The sequence below is a fragment of the Endocarpon pusillum genome, assembly GCF_000464535.1.
Source record: "Endocarpon pusillum Z07020 unplaced genomic scaffold scaffold1719, whole genome shotgun sequence".
Classification (NCBI taxonomy): domain Eukaryota; kingdom Fungi; phylum Ascomycota; class Eurotiomycetes; order Verrucariales; family Verrucariaceae; genus Endocarpon; species Endocarpon pusillum.
In genome coordinates, this window is record NW_006916062.1 from 312,908 (window position 1) to 329,064 (window position 16,157).

A 16,157-nucleotide genomic window follows, 5' to 3' on the forward strand; every position below is an offset into this window, starting at 1 on the left:
ACTGCCTCGAGCGTTGAGGCTGAGCAGGTTATGGATGAGAAGAGCTCTGATAGGGACACAACTTCCCACTCAAGCTTAGCTTATCCGACAGCTTCTTTCTGTCAAACGGAGGAGTTTTTCCAGGGTCAGATTTGTTTGATTTCACTCCGCTGGTCTTTCTAGCTACATTATGTCAACTTTGGATTATTCTATGCGATTCATAACTACATCATCTTAAGGTGATTCTCGATAACTTGTTGCTATTCATGGCGCCGCTTTTGGATGCGAATGAGAGCATTGCTCATCAGGACATGCCCGCAGTCGTCGAAAAACTTCCCCTGACATCAAGCTCCGGTGACCAGAAATTCTCAAAGTAGAGCAAATACGAAAACCAAGTACTAGTCCTCCCACACGGAGCTTAAGAAAACAGAAGAATGGAAAGGAATCATGGATGGATTGGCCCTTTAACATTGAAGGCTATGCTCTAGACTTGTAAGAATAGCACCAAATTTACATATTACTAGAAGGGCAAAGGCTGACTCGCTCCAGAGAGTATGGAGACGACATCTCTTACAATCTCGGTGAGCTTGAAAAAAACTTTACTGTCAGACGAGACAGCGGTGAGATGCCTGCGCGCCAGCAAACAGGGCTCCGGTAAAAGCTCCCCCACTGGAAGATCTGACACAGTCACTGACGTTTTAAAATTGACAGTACTCTTGGATGGAGACCTGAACATGGAAGAACTTGCCAGCACACTCAAAGTATATTTGAACCTCTAAAAAATGCTGTCCAGTATTAACCGGCTGATAGATGAGGGATGAAGCTCGCTTCGAGTTCTAGTATAGTACCTCCTCCTGAATAATGTTAGCATTACGCTGCTAAAGTATCTCCAGTTTCGTCAATAGATTTTTGATCGAGTCAAAATCACTTGAAATTCCCAAAGATGCTCGAAAGTTGCGCATCTCCGTTTCCGCGCTTCGTTTACTTCTCTCCTATCTGGAAGCGCCACCGGCCTTTGTTGCAGCAGTTTCTCGTTTCGGTCAACCTGCCGGCCGCGGGTATCGAGCCCCTCAGACAATTGGGAAAGCGAAGACAATTGACTTCTGGTATCTTCTTCCCGTGCAAATCCAAGTTGAATGCACTGAAAATGCGCTGGGTCATGCGAGGAGCACAGCTGGCAGCAGTCAGATGGATCCTTTCCATTACCTACACCTTCCCGATGAGAAGGTTGATATCCGTGGTTCACAGATCGCAGTGTACTGCAGCACGAACCTCTCCACAATGAAAACAACCAGCCTTTGCATCGGCTTCCAGGACGGGCGCTGGAGTAGATCTGTGAAAGAGCCGCAGCGCCGCATCAAGGAGGCACTGAAACATTTTGAGCATCTTCATTGTGCTGATGATCCTTTCTTCATACATCTAGTGTACATCACAAGTGCTCTTAGGTGGTGGAACAACGCTCTGGACAGCTTCAACAACCAGCTTATAGTGCATGTAAGTCCAGCCTAGAGTGGCCTGCTTGCGCACCCTTTAGTAATGTTAACGAAAATACAAGGAGAAAAGCCTGCAGAACCAAATGAACAACCTGCACCTGGTCACTCCAGACTTCAACACTGAGATTAATAAAGCCTTGCACACTATGACAGCTCATCTGCATCGGTATGGCTCAGAGCTTGGATGGCTGGGGGACATAGTTGCAGCCATTGCTCAACAACATGAGACCTACTTCAAATACGTCCGCAAAACCCCGCCAGAGAGAACAAGATTTGGACTACTACAGGTAGCTTCTCACCTTAGCGCTATCAGTAGCATTCGTCAGGAGCTAGAGGGTAAAACCAAGAATATCCTCGCCTTAGTACGTAATGATCAAGTATCTAAGCAAAACTGAAGTGCGAACACTAACGTGTGTTGTCTAGCTCTTCAACAACATCCAGGTTTCGAATGACAGGCTTCTTGTAGAAAACAGCAAAGCGACTCACAAGTTATTGAAAGCCGCCCGTCTGGAAGCTGTGCTTTCCCGCCGGCTGGCCGATCAATCCCAAAAGATTGCGATCGAGATGCGAAAAGACAGTGTGGCGATGAAAACAGTAAGTATATTCGGCCATGCTTCTGCAAGCTGTTTCTGATTCGACGTCCAGATCGCACTACTGACCGCGTTCTTTCTGCCTGGAACTTCCTTCGCAGTAAGTGAGATGATCCGAGCTTTCTAGAACGTCGGCAGCTAATTTCACGTCAACTTTAGGCCATTTTAGCTATGCCATTCTTCACAAAGAGAGCTTGGATGAGCGGAACCTCGCGGATATGGTTGTGGGTAGCACTGACTGTTCCATCGACTATCCTTGCTTTTGCATTTTACACTTACTGGAAAGCGAGGGATGAGAAGCGAAGTGCTAGCAAAGGGAACGCGGTCGATATGTGTGAATTGGCGCTATCTGATGACAGTGACCCTGGGTGAGACGATTGCAGAAAGACATGCTGGGATGGTTTCTAGCGATCGCACTCGTCGGAGGCGTTGGAGGGACCTTCGAGACCGACCATCCAACCATGGATGCGACTGAGGCCAATACTGTCGAGAGCCGAATCACCCTAAGCTACAAAGGACGTTCAGGGTGAGCTTGGGTAAGATCTTATTTCCATTGGCAAATCCGACGAAGGCAGGGCTGTAGCGGTCGACATATGGTATGGCAGTCTCCAACGAAGCCGCTGGGTGTGCCAGAGGATATTGCAAAATGCGTGAAATGGTCAACTGGAGCTGGATGCGTGACCGCTTCTCGTATCACAGTTGGTGGTGGCCTAACAAAGCAGAAGTATCAGGGAGACCAAACCATCGCCGCTTCTTGGAAGGAAGGAATGTAGCTTAATGATATGATACTTGAGAGTTTTGGAAATTGGCCGAAGCGAAAGGAGCAAATCAGACGGAATGGATATCACTCGAAATAGATCGCCTGATTATAATATCAACCTCTTTATTTTGGGTTAGAGGGGGGACGGTACCGCCTTTATAGCACCACGGTCAAGGTGGTCCAGGACAAAACATGTGTAAAGGCAATCCGCGATCTTTGTCCGCATAAGTATTTCTCCGATCAAGGCCGCGTTCACAAATTTCTTGGTTCGAAGCCCTCAGCCTCATCGGCGAGATCGATAAAGATTGATGAGATTACACAGCTTGGAGGGAAAACTAACTAACCAGGTCGCCGTCAGGACATAACCTCCACCGGAATAACATTGCTATGACGCTGGATAGCAGCCCCGCCAAATACAGAGGAAAGTCCCTTTAACATGGGGCTGCTGTGCACTCGCAGTTAATGCCGCCTGGAGCTTGGCACTGGGGGCAACAGCAACAATCGGCTCCGCACTGGGTACCCGTTTCACCTGGACAACATTGCGTACTGCCTGCATCACATATTCCGTTGTTCGCCGAATTGCAGTTTGCACACCGCTGAGTGAGCGGGTCACAGATTGCGGCCCTCAGTTCTGCGCATGCAGCGCCGACGGCCACAGCTGATAAGCCGCCCGCCGCCCTTCCACAGAAGGCAGCGCATGCTACTGCTCCCGGACCTAACGGAGCGCACGCTGATCCGCATGCAGCGGCAGCTAATCCTTGCACAGCAGCATTGGCGAATGCAGCCAAGGACCCACACACTCCTGTTGTTATTATGATCGCTTGTGTACCACAGTATGTTTGTTGGTCTCTGCAATCCGGGCATCTCTGGAAGCACTGTCCGGTCCGAGCGCAGGTGCTTAACTGCTTGCGTATCAACTGAAGACCCGACGATTTCCGGGGGCCTAGCTTGATGCCTTCCAGCATGCTCCGTGTCAGGTCGTAATCCTCTCCGACACCGCATGTCCGTTTTTCATGCCTTCTCACAGTGTTGGTACAGGTCGCGTTATTCGGTTCGTTGCTGATTATCTGATAATCTGATCCACCCATTGCAAAGTCCGAAGCGCATGTTTGGTATGCACTCAAGAACCCGCTTGTTATGTCGGTCAACTGGCTGACAAATTGCGAATTTGCCAATAGTTCCACACAGGAGTCATGCTCTGTAGGATCAGTGAAGATTTGGCATGGGTTTGGACCCAGTGCCGCCAAGAAGTCGCTTGGGGTCGTAATTCCCAGGATTGCGCTCTGTATGCGATAATCCACTAACTGCGGACTTGCGATTGAGTTGCTTGCTAATAAGCCGTTCATCACATCGGAACACGATGCTGTGTAGCTCGAGCAGGTGCCGGAGGTGGGGGCGCAGGCGCCGGATTGGCAGGTGGTGCCGGATGCGCACTACAGTAGGGGGTGGTGTTAGTTGAATGGAGCGCTAGTCAGATCTGAGAACCAGATCTGAGAACTTGGGAATGAGGCTCCAAAAGTCAAAAAGTACATACCGAGTGCCCACAAGCCCCACAGTTATTGTTGTCAGAAGTCAAGTCCGGGCATTGCCCGTTGCAAGGAGGCTTGCCAGAGTTGGTGCAAACACAGGCGCTTGATGAGCAGGTTGAACCGGTGATGCACTGGGCTTTTGTGAACAATTGTGGTCAAGACACAGCATTCTCTTGGAACCTACCACGTTCCCACAGGCCCCACAGTTGTTGCTGTCCGAACTGGTATCGCCACATGCTGGTGCTGACGCTGGCTATCCATCCCCCAAATAAATTAGCCATGTCTCACTAACCATACTCTCTCCCATAGAAAGAACAGGGACTCACCACATAACAGGAACAGGCAGAGCTCAAGCGCGACGATTGCGTTGGGCCAGACCCACACGCTGTGGCGAACTGGGTAGGGAGAGACGTTGTGGCCGTTACATTTGCTTGGGTATATGAATGGCAGAATGACGTCGCAGCAGCGGTGCGCGTAGGGTTTCTAAGAGCACGCAGGCAGTTGTCGGCGTTACAGGCTGTCGTGGACCTTCCAGCGGCCCAACAAGGGCTAGCAAGGAGGGGAACAACGAGAAGGGGGAGAGAGAGCTTCATAGTGTGCGAGCCTTATGGTGGATCGACGAAGAATTTAGGTTCCAGTGCAAATGAGAAGAAGTACTCTGGTGTACACATCAGAAGAGGGGCCTGATGGGGGGTGCTTCTCTACTTTTTAAGTTAAGGATACTCTGTATCACATAGCATCAGCCTGAAATCGTCTCGTGTTTATTCCTGACCTTAATCTCTTTTTACACTATATTAATTTGTGGCTGGTCAAGCGCTTATATGTGGCGGGATGTTCTGGAACAACTTCCCTTTAGCTGTTCAGACTTCTTTTCACTAGAGCCACTCAGCCAGAATCACTACTCTTAGTAGATATTATACAGAGTCGTGCCCCAAAAGTAGTGCAAATACACTAAGAGATAGCTTGCCAAGATAAAAGGATAAATTTGTCTTGTCATTCCAAGCGTTCCAGGGGCTGAAGCCTATAGTAAGCCTAAACGTTATAAGAAATGCCACTACTCTGTCCCCTAAGCAACCAGTGTTCTAAGATATATTAGCCCCAAAATTAAACAGCTAAGAGCCAAGGGTCATCTAAAGCCCTACTATTTAAGGTGTCAGCTGGCCCAAAGCTTATAGAGCAGAAGTCAAATAACATGATTTTCAAGAGTGTACCTCTTGGCACATATATCCTTAGCGTATTTGCACTACTTTTGGGGCACGACTCTGTACAGGAAGGTCCTTCTTACTACAGCAGGAGGCATAATGTTTAACACCCGCACACTAGTAAGTAACGTTATTAACAGCGCTTATACAGATACCCTATTGCTCTGTACGAATGCTCACTATCGCCATTCTACACGCGTCTTATTAAATCTACGTGTTATTCTACTGATTCTATCTTATTCTGCACTATCTACGAATTCTATCAAGTTCGTTCTAATTCTACGCTAGAGGGATGCCAGGCATTGAAAGATGCAGAAGGACGGCATACTCGATATGAAAGAAAAAGCTAGACTAGTCCTAATTAGGCGATGGTTTGTGGCGTTCTATCTTGGCGTTACAACTAGTTACTAGTTTGCAGGTGACAAACATTATGCCTTCTACCGTAGTATATCGTTCAGCCTTAGCCTAAATATATGTCTAGGTGTCAGGAGCACCAAGGGTCTTGAGCGGCGTGACAATCTAGCATACGAATAGCATGCACTTCGCAGTCGTAAAGCACTATCAGCAGTGGCGATGAAAGATGGTCTCCCGACTTCTATAAGTCGAACGATAGAGGAACTCTGACTCCTAGAGTGCAGAGTTCTCCTTTTGTGTGCGCGCGCTAAGCATGCGTAGCGTTCTTGGCAGTCTTGGTGCGGCATACCACTAGTACTAGTAGGTGGTTTATTTGGCACTATGTCTTACTAAGTACTTCTGTTTGGATGCCAAGACAATATTGATTTGTGGCTGGAACTATTGATGTGTAGCATCTATTTATTATTCTACCAACATGTGTAAAGTCTTGGTATAGTATCCAGGCGCTTATATATAGGGGGATATTCCGTTCCGTAATGACTTCCCTTTCAGCTGTTCAAACTTCTTTTTACTGAAGCCACTCAGCCAGAATCACTAGTCTTGGTGGATATTATGCAGGAATGTCCTCCTTGTACCATTCAGCCCTAGCTTAAATATGTGTCTGGTTGGTCCACAGGGAACTATGTCTCACTTCTGCTCGGATGCCAAGACGTAATTCCTTGGTGTGGCTGCATAATGAGCCCATTTATTTCTGACGAGAACAAAAGTTGAAACTAGTCAAGAAGGCTTAAGGAAGACAAGGCTAAAGACCAGGGAGTAGAGCCATGCCCCTGGTTTTTGAAATCTAAACTCTTCCCCAGGCGCGAGGAGCTCCCCCTGGCGTGACTAAATCATTCCGTGCCCTAGTAGATCATGGCGATGTCCCTCGTACCACCCTCCAGCACCGTGCATGCGGACGACGGTCGATCGAAGAGAAGGCTCAAAGCCAACGTTATCTCACACCGTGGGAGGAAAAAGCCCTCGTTAAGTTCTTGGCACAACCAGGGTATCCATCAATTCAAATCAGTCAATCCGAGGCCTCGGATTGAATTGATTACATAATCAGCGCCCTCGATTTGACTGATTTGACTGATCTGACAATTCAGTCAATTTGTATGAGTATGCGCTATTTCGACTTCGACGGCGGCGAGGAGGAGGAGGAGGAGGAAGATGAGGCGCCGAGGAGAAGAATATAGCTATATTTAAGCTGTTAGCACTCAAATAGAGCTCATCGACGATACTTACCACTCTCTGTGTCTCAAATAACCTTGTTGTTGTACCAATTTCGGAGGCATTCGGACTATTCAATTGTATCTGGGCTCAACCTATTACGATTTGGCGTAATAAGTAGCTTCGCAGAGCTAAATACGCGTTCGCATTCAGCGCTCATCGCAGGGATAGCAAGGATAGTGTACGCAAGAGTAGCCAGAAGCGGAAATGAGGGCTCTTGTTCTCTCCACTAAGTAATGAGATTTTGAGGCGTTAATTTGAGCGCAGGTAGCTGACAATAAGCCATATATTCGTCAGCAGCCTCATCTTCATTGCCTGTTGACTGGCCGCAGGCTAAAAAGCTCTTAAATAAGCCTTTTTTAGGAGAGAACTTCGCCGCAGGCAGCAACTCCTCCTCATCAACTGCGTGCTTATGCTGTATCTTGTATCTACTCCATAGCGCCTTCATCTGCTTCTTGGCCTCAGAGATCCAGTATTTGTTGTTCTTCCAATGGATATCAAAATATCTCCATTTATGAGTAGGGTTGAGGACGATAGCAGCAACGTAATAGGGAGAGAGATCAGTTACTTCGTAGTATTTCTTTATCTTGTTCCACGCGTTATTTGCAGATAGCCCAATTCGATCTCTGATACCCTTCTCCTCCTTGAGTGTTTCGAGCGTCAATAGCAGCCATTCGATCATAGGGAGGCATTCCCATAAAAAGCCGTATCTAGCGCCCTTGTTATTGCTTTGTAGGAAGTTTGTAGCTTCGTTGAACGGCTGCAGAGCGTCGCAAAGCTCTTGAAGCATTATCTAATCATCCTCTGTAAGCTGAGGATGCTTTTGAATAGCTTCGTCTGCTATTCTGCCTTTTAAATCGCGTTTTGCTTGACAATTATTAACGTACACTTGAATATGATCCTTGAGCTCTAGCGCGTAAGTAAGCATATTATATATAGAATTTCATTGAGTAGTATTATTTTGAATAAGCATCAAATTCTGCTTATTTAGATTTATATCTGTGCCTATTATCTTGCGAAACGCCTGCCTGCGCTATGGGCTGCTTCAAATTAACGAAATAAGGTTTTGAAGCTGGCTAATAAGGCCCTGAGACACCTAGCTGCGTTGTAAATCTTCAATATCTGCGCTCTCCTTAATAGCAGTATGTTCTCACAATTATTTCTCTGAATTCTGGCTAAATATAAAGTCCTGCGCAGCAAGATTGATGATATGACCTAAATAGCGTAATCGGCAGTGCTCTTTTTCGTGCGTATTGTGTAATTCGAGTTTATTAAGGATGTAGTGAACTGCTATATTATTATTGCCGGCGTTATTAAGAACAAACACGCCAAGTTCGGATTCAGTCTGGAATTTGCGAATAACGTCAACGACTGTATGACTAACGTTTTCGCCCGAATGCTCTTTATAGACCTCGCGAATACCAAGTAAGATAGCTCTAACTTGGTAGTGATTGTCAACGAAGTGTGAGACGATTCCGGCCAGTGCATAGCTGTTAGAGGAGGTCCAAATATCGAAGGAGATATAAATCTTTCCTTAACTCTTCTGAAGCATCTGTGCTACCTTGTTTTTGGCCTTTTTGAACTTGTTCTTAACCTAATTTCGTAATGTGCTATTGCTAGTAGATAGATAGGGCAGGATTTCATTCGTAGGGCTCAAAGACAAAAGGAATAAGCTTTGAAAATGCTTATTAGTGACTATATTAAAAGAGGCATGAGAGACTGTAACCTATTTGATGAGGCGATCTTGAAAGGATGTATTGATTACTGTAGGCAGATTCTGAAGCTGCTAAATCTCTGTAAATTGACGTTATTAATCAATAACAAATAGCTAGGATGAAGAAGGAGTTGCGCTGTTTAAGCTGATATCATGTTTCTTTTGTAGATGCTCTTTTAGCCTTGTTGTTAAAGTAGCAACATATCGCTCTTGACAGACGTTACATTCCCAATAGCGTTGTGTATCAGACCCGTTTTCCAACACCACCTCTTTTCCATGGGCCCATATGAGTGAAGTTCGTGCTCGTTTTGATTCTCTTTGAGGCGAAACATAGTTTCGAGTTCGCTTTCGAGGATTCCGAGCTTGAATAGCCGAAAAAGCGTTTGATGGAGTTGGAGTACGCATTTGTTCTGCGGAGATAGAGGATCCTACTCCGAAGGACCTCAGGTCAGACGGAGCTTCTGAAAATGGACTCAATGACGATCTTATAGAATTAGACATTATATCAGAGATAGAACAAGAGACGCTGAATACAGCTAACCAGGTCCGAATGTGTAGAAATGCTTTGTTAGATAGTAATTCGTGGTCAAAGTTGGTCCCTAGTCTTTGGTATAGGATTTATAATTTGCGGAGAATAAAGAATATTTTATTCTCACGTACACATATTACTCAAATAGGCAATAAGCTCAACACCAGCATTGAGTATGAAGATAGCTCTACCAATTCCATTGATTTCTACACCAATTACTGGCCAATTCAGCTCGGAATTGGCCTAATTGTCTTCTACAAGAGCCATGCCCCTGGTTTTTGAAATCTAAACTCTTCCCCAGGCGCGAGGAGCTCCCCCTGGCGTGACTAAATCATTCCGTGCCCTAGTAGATCATGGCGATGTCCCTCGTACCACCCTCCAGCACCGTGCATGCGGACGACGGTCGATCGAAGTTTGACTAAATTGAATTGAGTGGACACCCTGGGCACAACAGGATGCTCTTGGACGTTCCGTTCGAATAAAATATATACGGTCAAACAAGCCGCCCACAAGGAACTAGCCCCAGTTCTTCTACAAACGCCATCCAGAACTCAAAGCGAGTAAGAGTGGGGCCTTAGACTGGAACCGCTACGATATTTACAATAAGGTTGTGCACTGGTTCGAGGTGATTGGAAAGGTACTCCATGATCCTGCCGTGCTTCGGGAGAATGTGTATGACATGGACGAGACTGGCGTCATGCTTTCCAAGCTCAACTCTGTCAAAGTCATAGTGGGCAAGGATAGCAAGCGAAGCTACAGAGGCGCGCGTGTCAAGCGCACAACGGTGACTGCCCATCGAATGCGTGAGTGCCAACGGTAGGTATTTGGACCCTATGATAATCTGGCCAGCAGCAACCCACTGAGCCAACTGGACCATACACCCCACTCCTAGATGCCATTATACGTACTCCGACAGTAGATACGCTGACTCATTTATCAGTTTACAGTGGCTTAAGCTTATGTTTGACCCCCAAACTAAAGAATTGGCTAACCAGAAACCACATGTACTGATATACGACAGCTTCAGGACACACGAAACCCTTAAGATCTTGGAGTTCTGTTTCGAAAACAACATCACCTTGTGTCGTATCCCTTCTCACACCTCCCACAAGCTCCAGCCTTATGACATCTCGGTTTTTGGCCCACTAAAGGCAGCATATCGTGACCAGGTCGAACAACCAAAGCGAGGAGGTGTAGGAACAGTCGGCAAGGAGCATTTTATCTATTTATACAGTCCTGCCAGGAAAGAGCACTCACATCCAGGAACATACGAGCCGGATGGGCCAAAGCCAGTTTGTTCTCCTTCAACCCTGACAGGGTACTCAGTGATACACCGAAGCCTGCTGCTGAACTAGCCGTTCCGAAAATCAACGAGGTGGATTCCTGTGCGCAAGACCGCGTACCGCAAACGCCCCTGACGCCAGTGTCAGCAGAAGCTGTTACGTCGCTACATAATCTGATTAAACAGGATGCTGATATGCTTGACGAGACGAGCAAACAGCGCCTTGAGAGGCATGTACAGAAGCTTACGAACGCCGCCCAACTGTCCTTTGCCGAGCGTGCTCTCCTTCAGGAGCACAACCAATTCTTGTTCCAAATAAACAATGAAGCCAAAGTTCGCCGTTCGACCAAGCCAGAAATGCTGGGGACCGCGAGAGTGATGAGCTATGAGGACCTCGAGAAGGCGCGAGCCGATCGTGCTGCGAAAGAGATCGCGAAAGAAGCTAAGAAGGCTACGAGAGACGCTAAAAAGGCTGCAAAAGAGGCTAAGAAAGTCGGTATACCTGAGGCTAAGAAAACCAGCGCGGGCAGGGCAAAACGTGGTCGGAAGCGCAAGAGTCCTGCGGAGGTATATGCGCCGGAACTAAAGGCCAGGTTGGCACAGATGAACGCAATACAGATTGCGGAGGACGAAACTGCGCCAACACCATGGATGGTCCCGGTGGCGCAGATGTAATAGTAGAGGCAGGCTCGCGTAGAGGCCGGCCAGTTATTGTGGTGACAACAGAGCCAATCTTCGTACCTTTAGCGCAAATAGTCGTATAGGTGGGCGAATCAATCTGTGAATTACAAGGCCTTGAATGTGTCGCTATGCTTGTCAAGGCCGCGATGCTGACGCCCTGGCCCTGATGAGGAATTGTGCCAAAAGACGGCAGCGAACCATCGGCCCTGAACATCCAGATACGCTGTCGTCTTTGGCCGCTATGAGGGACTGGAAGTAGGATTTATCAACGGTTTCGCACGGTCATTGTACAGCAACTGTGTAATTGCATTGTACGATTGATGCTTAGATTACTTCAATAACTATCTAAATTGAGTACTGAATTCCTAGCAAGCAGACTCATAGATGTTCCAGTCTGCCTCTCACAGTGTGCATTGAGATTCCGCGGCTGTCCAAAAGCCTACTCCCTCAATTGCCACCACTGAGATATCAAGAAGCAAAATGGACCCACTAGGACGGACTTACTGCGTATTTCCCGCGCATCTGTGGATGCCAGCCGGCGACGTCTAGGCACACGGACCCGTGGCATTATTATGTAAGCGTCTAATTCTATGGGCCCGTCCAGTTCGCGTTTACGTGACTGAACTCACACTATAATAATCATGGCATATCTCAATGCAGAAGAAATAGCTGGCTATTTTATGGACTAACTATAATATAGCTCTTTTCATGTTCAGCTGAAAGCAGAGATTGCTGTTGTTCGATATCCTCCTCCACCTGTTTCCAAATATCAGTTACACCTCTTCGCCGATGCTTGAAAGGATTATCTCCTATTGTGCGTTGCGAAACTCTTGCAAATATTTGGAGGTTGAGATGGATGAAGCATTTCCTCTGCCATGGCGCAGGAAATACACGTGACCAGCCACGCACTCGGATGGCAGCGCCCATGGCGTATCCACGACGGCACGCGGAACTCTTGCCGTTACGCTACAATGCCGCCAATAGAAGCATTTGTACGGTACGTTGCTCCCCGACCAGGAACCATGGAACAGCAGATTGGTATAGCCCCTTTGGGGACGTAAAATCTCCTCAAGAGGGAAGCTACCGCTTCTGGCCCTGCGGATGCTCCGTTAGATCCTTTGCGCAGGTCAGCTAGTAGCACCTCTGGCGCTCGATGGAGGAGTACATAGATCAGAGCGCTGGCCGCGCTGTAGATAGACTCCTCAGCTTACGTTTTAGCAATCTATGGACTATTGATTTGTTCTAGTTTCGAGCCATTGCAGAGATCGTGCGGAGTTGCTGGCGCCCCGTTGTTAAATAGAAACAGCTCTTGAGGCTCATTTATGAATTTGTGTTATATAATTTGTATATCAAAATGATGCTGAGCTTCTTCTGATTCTAATAGTTATATAAGTTTTAAATCTCTAATAAGATTCTACTTGAAGAAGTAGAATTTACTTTATCCCCTCCGTACCCAAGATGTGTCAATTAGCGCCTTGGCATAAATTCAGTACCCATAAGGTGCCCGGAAAGGTACCTAATATATGCCAAGGCGCTAATTGACACATCTTGGGTACGGAGGGGATAAAAAGTCAACTTTATCAACTAGGAGTTGTATTACTACTTGTTTATATCATCAGAATCAGAAGAAGCTTAGCATCATTTTTCATATATTATCTATATAATACAAATCTATAGTTGACCCTCAAGAGCTGTTGTTGTTTGACGACGCCACGGCAGCAATTCTCGATATAACGCCAAGGATTTGCAAGAGTTTCGCAATGCACAATATCTCTCGAGATATCTGAGCTTCAATGTGATCATCTTCCGCCTTACTCCAATCCAAATAAGCCATCATTTCCTCTTCCGTCCAATCTCTTCGCCCTTCTGAAGTACAGTACTTATCCATCCGTTTATAATTAAGACACCACGAATATTCCGCTTTACTGTAGCGTAATCGGTCAACCCCAAATAACATAGGAGCTCCCACACCACAGTCACCAATCCTCGGGTTTGACTGTCAGTATGGCGATCCTCAGCCTATCAGCTTCTTTGAAGATTCATATATTCAGGACTCAATGCATTCCTACTGACCCGTATCAAACGACTGCGGAGGCTCCTTCTGATACAACAGAAACTTTGCCTTCCCCTCCAGAGTTATAAACCTATCGCTTTCGGTGGACGGAAAGGCCTCGCAGTTGGCCCAGTTATCAGATATATCAGTCCTGTCGCCAGTTAAGGTTTAATGTATGATCTTCACCTTCTCGGCCTTTTCATCCAGGATCGGAATGACCCAGCCTACCACCCGCGCCCTACCATCCGTCAGCGAAAATGGTCCTCGGCCCCAGGCCCTAGGTAGAATTCTCTGGATCTGAACTTAGTGTAGAATAAGTGGACTGCATTGCATATATATACATGATCATGGTGGAACTGTGAAATAACTTTGTTGTTTGCATCAGTGCGTTCGCACTCATATAGATGTGCTACCGAACTTTCGTGTATAGGCTTCCATACGCGGTGCTGCTGGTCAGCTTCCCGCGATAGCTTTTGCAATTCCTCCGTCGTCTCAATTGGTTTATCCATAGTGCATGCCGGGAGACGTCAAAACCGATGATAATGGGGAAGTGTGTTCCTTCGGGCGGATATTTATTGTTGAGCTCAGCCAGGCTTAAAACTGGCGGTATGTGACTGTGGTTTGGACATCCCATGGTACGTGTAAGCCAGGTTTTTTTGGATGTAAATCTTTGTGGCCTGTATGGTATAGCAAGAGTCTCACCATGTCCGTCGTCCAAAATCTGGGGCCGAGGCAGAAAACCCCACGATAAGACACGTCAGTGTGATAGCGGGAAGAATAAATTTCCGATTGCGAAGATAAGCGAGGCGCTAGCCAAGACTGGCAATTGGTGGCTTCCGTGTCAGACGACGGAGGAATGGGTGAATAGGGTTAGGAGGGAAAGAAGACCGATTTCTGACCGGACAGAGGACTTATGAATGCTGCCATGATAGTTTTGTTCTTTCGGGTGCTGTCGCTGCAGAAGCTTTCGTGAATGTACGGCGTAATTGCGCACGGCATGAGCGGGATTTAGGCAGCAGAACCGCCGGGCGGAGGCTTGGATCCCGGTAGCACGGCGCGGATCGAATGACTCGGCTAAAGCCGGAGATCATTTTTCTCCGGAAGATGCCCCCGGCCACCTCCGATGTGTCGGGACAGACCAGATGTACAACCAGCCCGATCAAATTAATAGAACAAGGCACAGCAGAAATGAGAGAGTCGCGTATTCTCGACACTTTGTATATTTATTTGAGCACACCAACGTGAATTGAAGCTCGAAGTTCCTCGGCGTAGGTTCTGGTGTATCATGGGTAGAAGGCGCATGCCTTTTCGCACTCTCGACTCCTCTACTGGGATCAGGCGCCATCTCTCTCGCTGCTTCCTATACGAACTTAAGGCAGAGACCAGTTTCGGTCCCTTATGTCTAGGAATAGAAATGATCAGTTCCTACTCCGTACTAACGACAAAACTAGCCTATAGTCACAAGGGAATCTCGAACCGCACGTAATAGGGGCTCGTCGCATAACAGCTTGTCGCACAACGATCTGTATTACTACAACTCGTCTTACAACAGCATGTAGCATGACAACCAGCAGCACAACAGCTTGTCGCATAACTACGTTTTGTATCTACAGCCAACAATAAATTACACATACTTTACGCAAGTGGGCATGCTCTATGGTCGTGAAGGCCTGTAGTAGAACAAGATGTAGTAGGAAAAATATAGAAGAGCAAGGTGTAGTGGAACAAGGTGTAGTGAAACAAGGTGTAGTGAAACAAGATGTAGTGGAACAAGATGTAGTAGAACAAAGTGTAGTAGAACAAAGTGTAGTACTGCCCGTTCCAAAAGTGTTGCAATTACTTACTTTGTAGGTCGAAAAACGCGCTACTGAATGAGACGAAGATTTACAGGTCTTCTATTGAGCTTGAATAGCCGAAATACATGCTGAACAGGCTATTTTCGTCAACGAAACGGCTGCAAATAAGCGTACAAAAGACTATTGAAGATTTTCGTCAACGAAACGGCTGCAAATAAGCGTACAAAAGACTATTGAAGAGGCTAGTCAAAACGTGATGTACTATGTAGAGTTACTATACTATATAGGCACTTAAGGAAATGGAGTATTTGCCCTGTAATAGGTATTAATAACTATCTCGATTATAAGATATATTACAGTAGCTTCAATACTAAGAGATTCAACAACTTTATTTAAAGAGATTACTACTAAAAATAAATCTGTATCCTAAGCCACGTTTAGTACTAATTATAAATAATTATAACGCCTATCACAGCCAGATAGGGCTCAAAATAGCTTTATTTGGCGTTGATACTAATAATAGCATTTAGGAGCTTCAGAATATATGCGCAGAGAGAGGCGTTCTATTAATATTCCTTCCTTTATATTCTCCTGATTTCAATCCTATCAAATTGTCGTTCTCCCCACTAAAAGCATGAATAAAGAGGCATCAAGAGCTAGCAGATAGCTTTGATAAGTGGTTTAAGGGCTTTTTTTATCTTGCTGTTTAACAGTGTAGTGTTGAGAAGTACGCAAAAGCATATTTTCGACATTGCTTTTTTGAGGTTAACAAAACTACTGTTAACGTGCCCTATGATACTATTAAAGAGGTATCAGACTAGCTCAGAGAGAGTACTCTAAACGCGCTTTCAAATAATACTATTATCGTTACTATATAATTTGTTATTATATAGTAATTGTCGAAAAGCAAAACTAGGTCATCTCTT

General features: G+C 46.3%; 3 protein-coding genes across 3 annotated transcripts; 2 read left to right on the top strand and 1 right to left on the bottom strand.

The window, feature by feature from the left end:
• Window positions 1-533: 533 nt before the first annotated feature.
• Window positions 534-2,835, top strand: EPUS_00939 (uncharacterized protein; the record flags this gene model as incomplete). Its single annotated transcript, XM_007802498.1, has 9 exons — window positions 534-740; window positions 790-818; window positions 873-1,473; window positions 1,535-1,834; window positions 1,896-2,066; window positions 2,118-2,162; window positions 2,222-2,420; window positions 2,471-2,588; window positions 2,646-2,835. The coding sequence occupies 9 exons, from the start codon at window positions 534-536 to the stop codon at window positions 2,833-2,835; spliced, it is 1,860 nt and encodes a 619-aa protein (XP_007800689.1).
• Window positions 2,836-7,405: 4,570 nt separating this feature from the next.
• EPUS_00940 (uncharacterized protein) lies at window positions 7,406-7,966 on the bottom strand (the record flags this gene model as incomplete). The annotated part of the gene is made up of 1 exon (XM_007802499.1): window positions 7,406-7,966. One exon carries the CDS (start codon window positions 7,964-7,966, stop codon window positions 7,406-7,408), a length of 561 nt encoding a protein of 186 aa, XP_007800690.1.
• Window positions 7,967-10,098: 2,132 nt separating this feature from the next.
• Window positions 10,099-11,376, top strand: EPUS_00941 (uncharacterized protein; the record flags this gene model as incomplete). Its single annotated transcript, XM_007802500.1, has 3 exons — window positions 10,099-10,235; window positions 10,441-10,612; window positions 10,663-11,376. The coding sequence occupies 3 exons, from the start codon at window positions 10,099-10,101 to the stop codon at window positions 11,374-11,376; spliced, it is 1,023 nt and encodes a 340-aa protein (XP_007800691.1).
• Window positions 11,377-16,157: the final 4,781 nt, after the last annotated feature.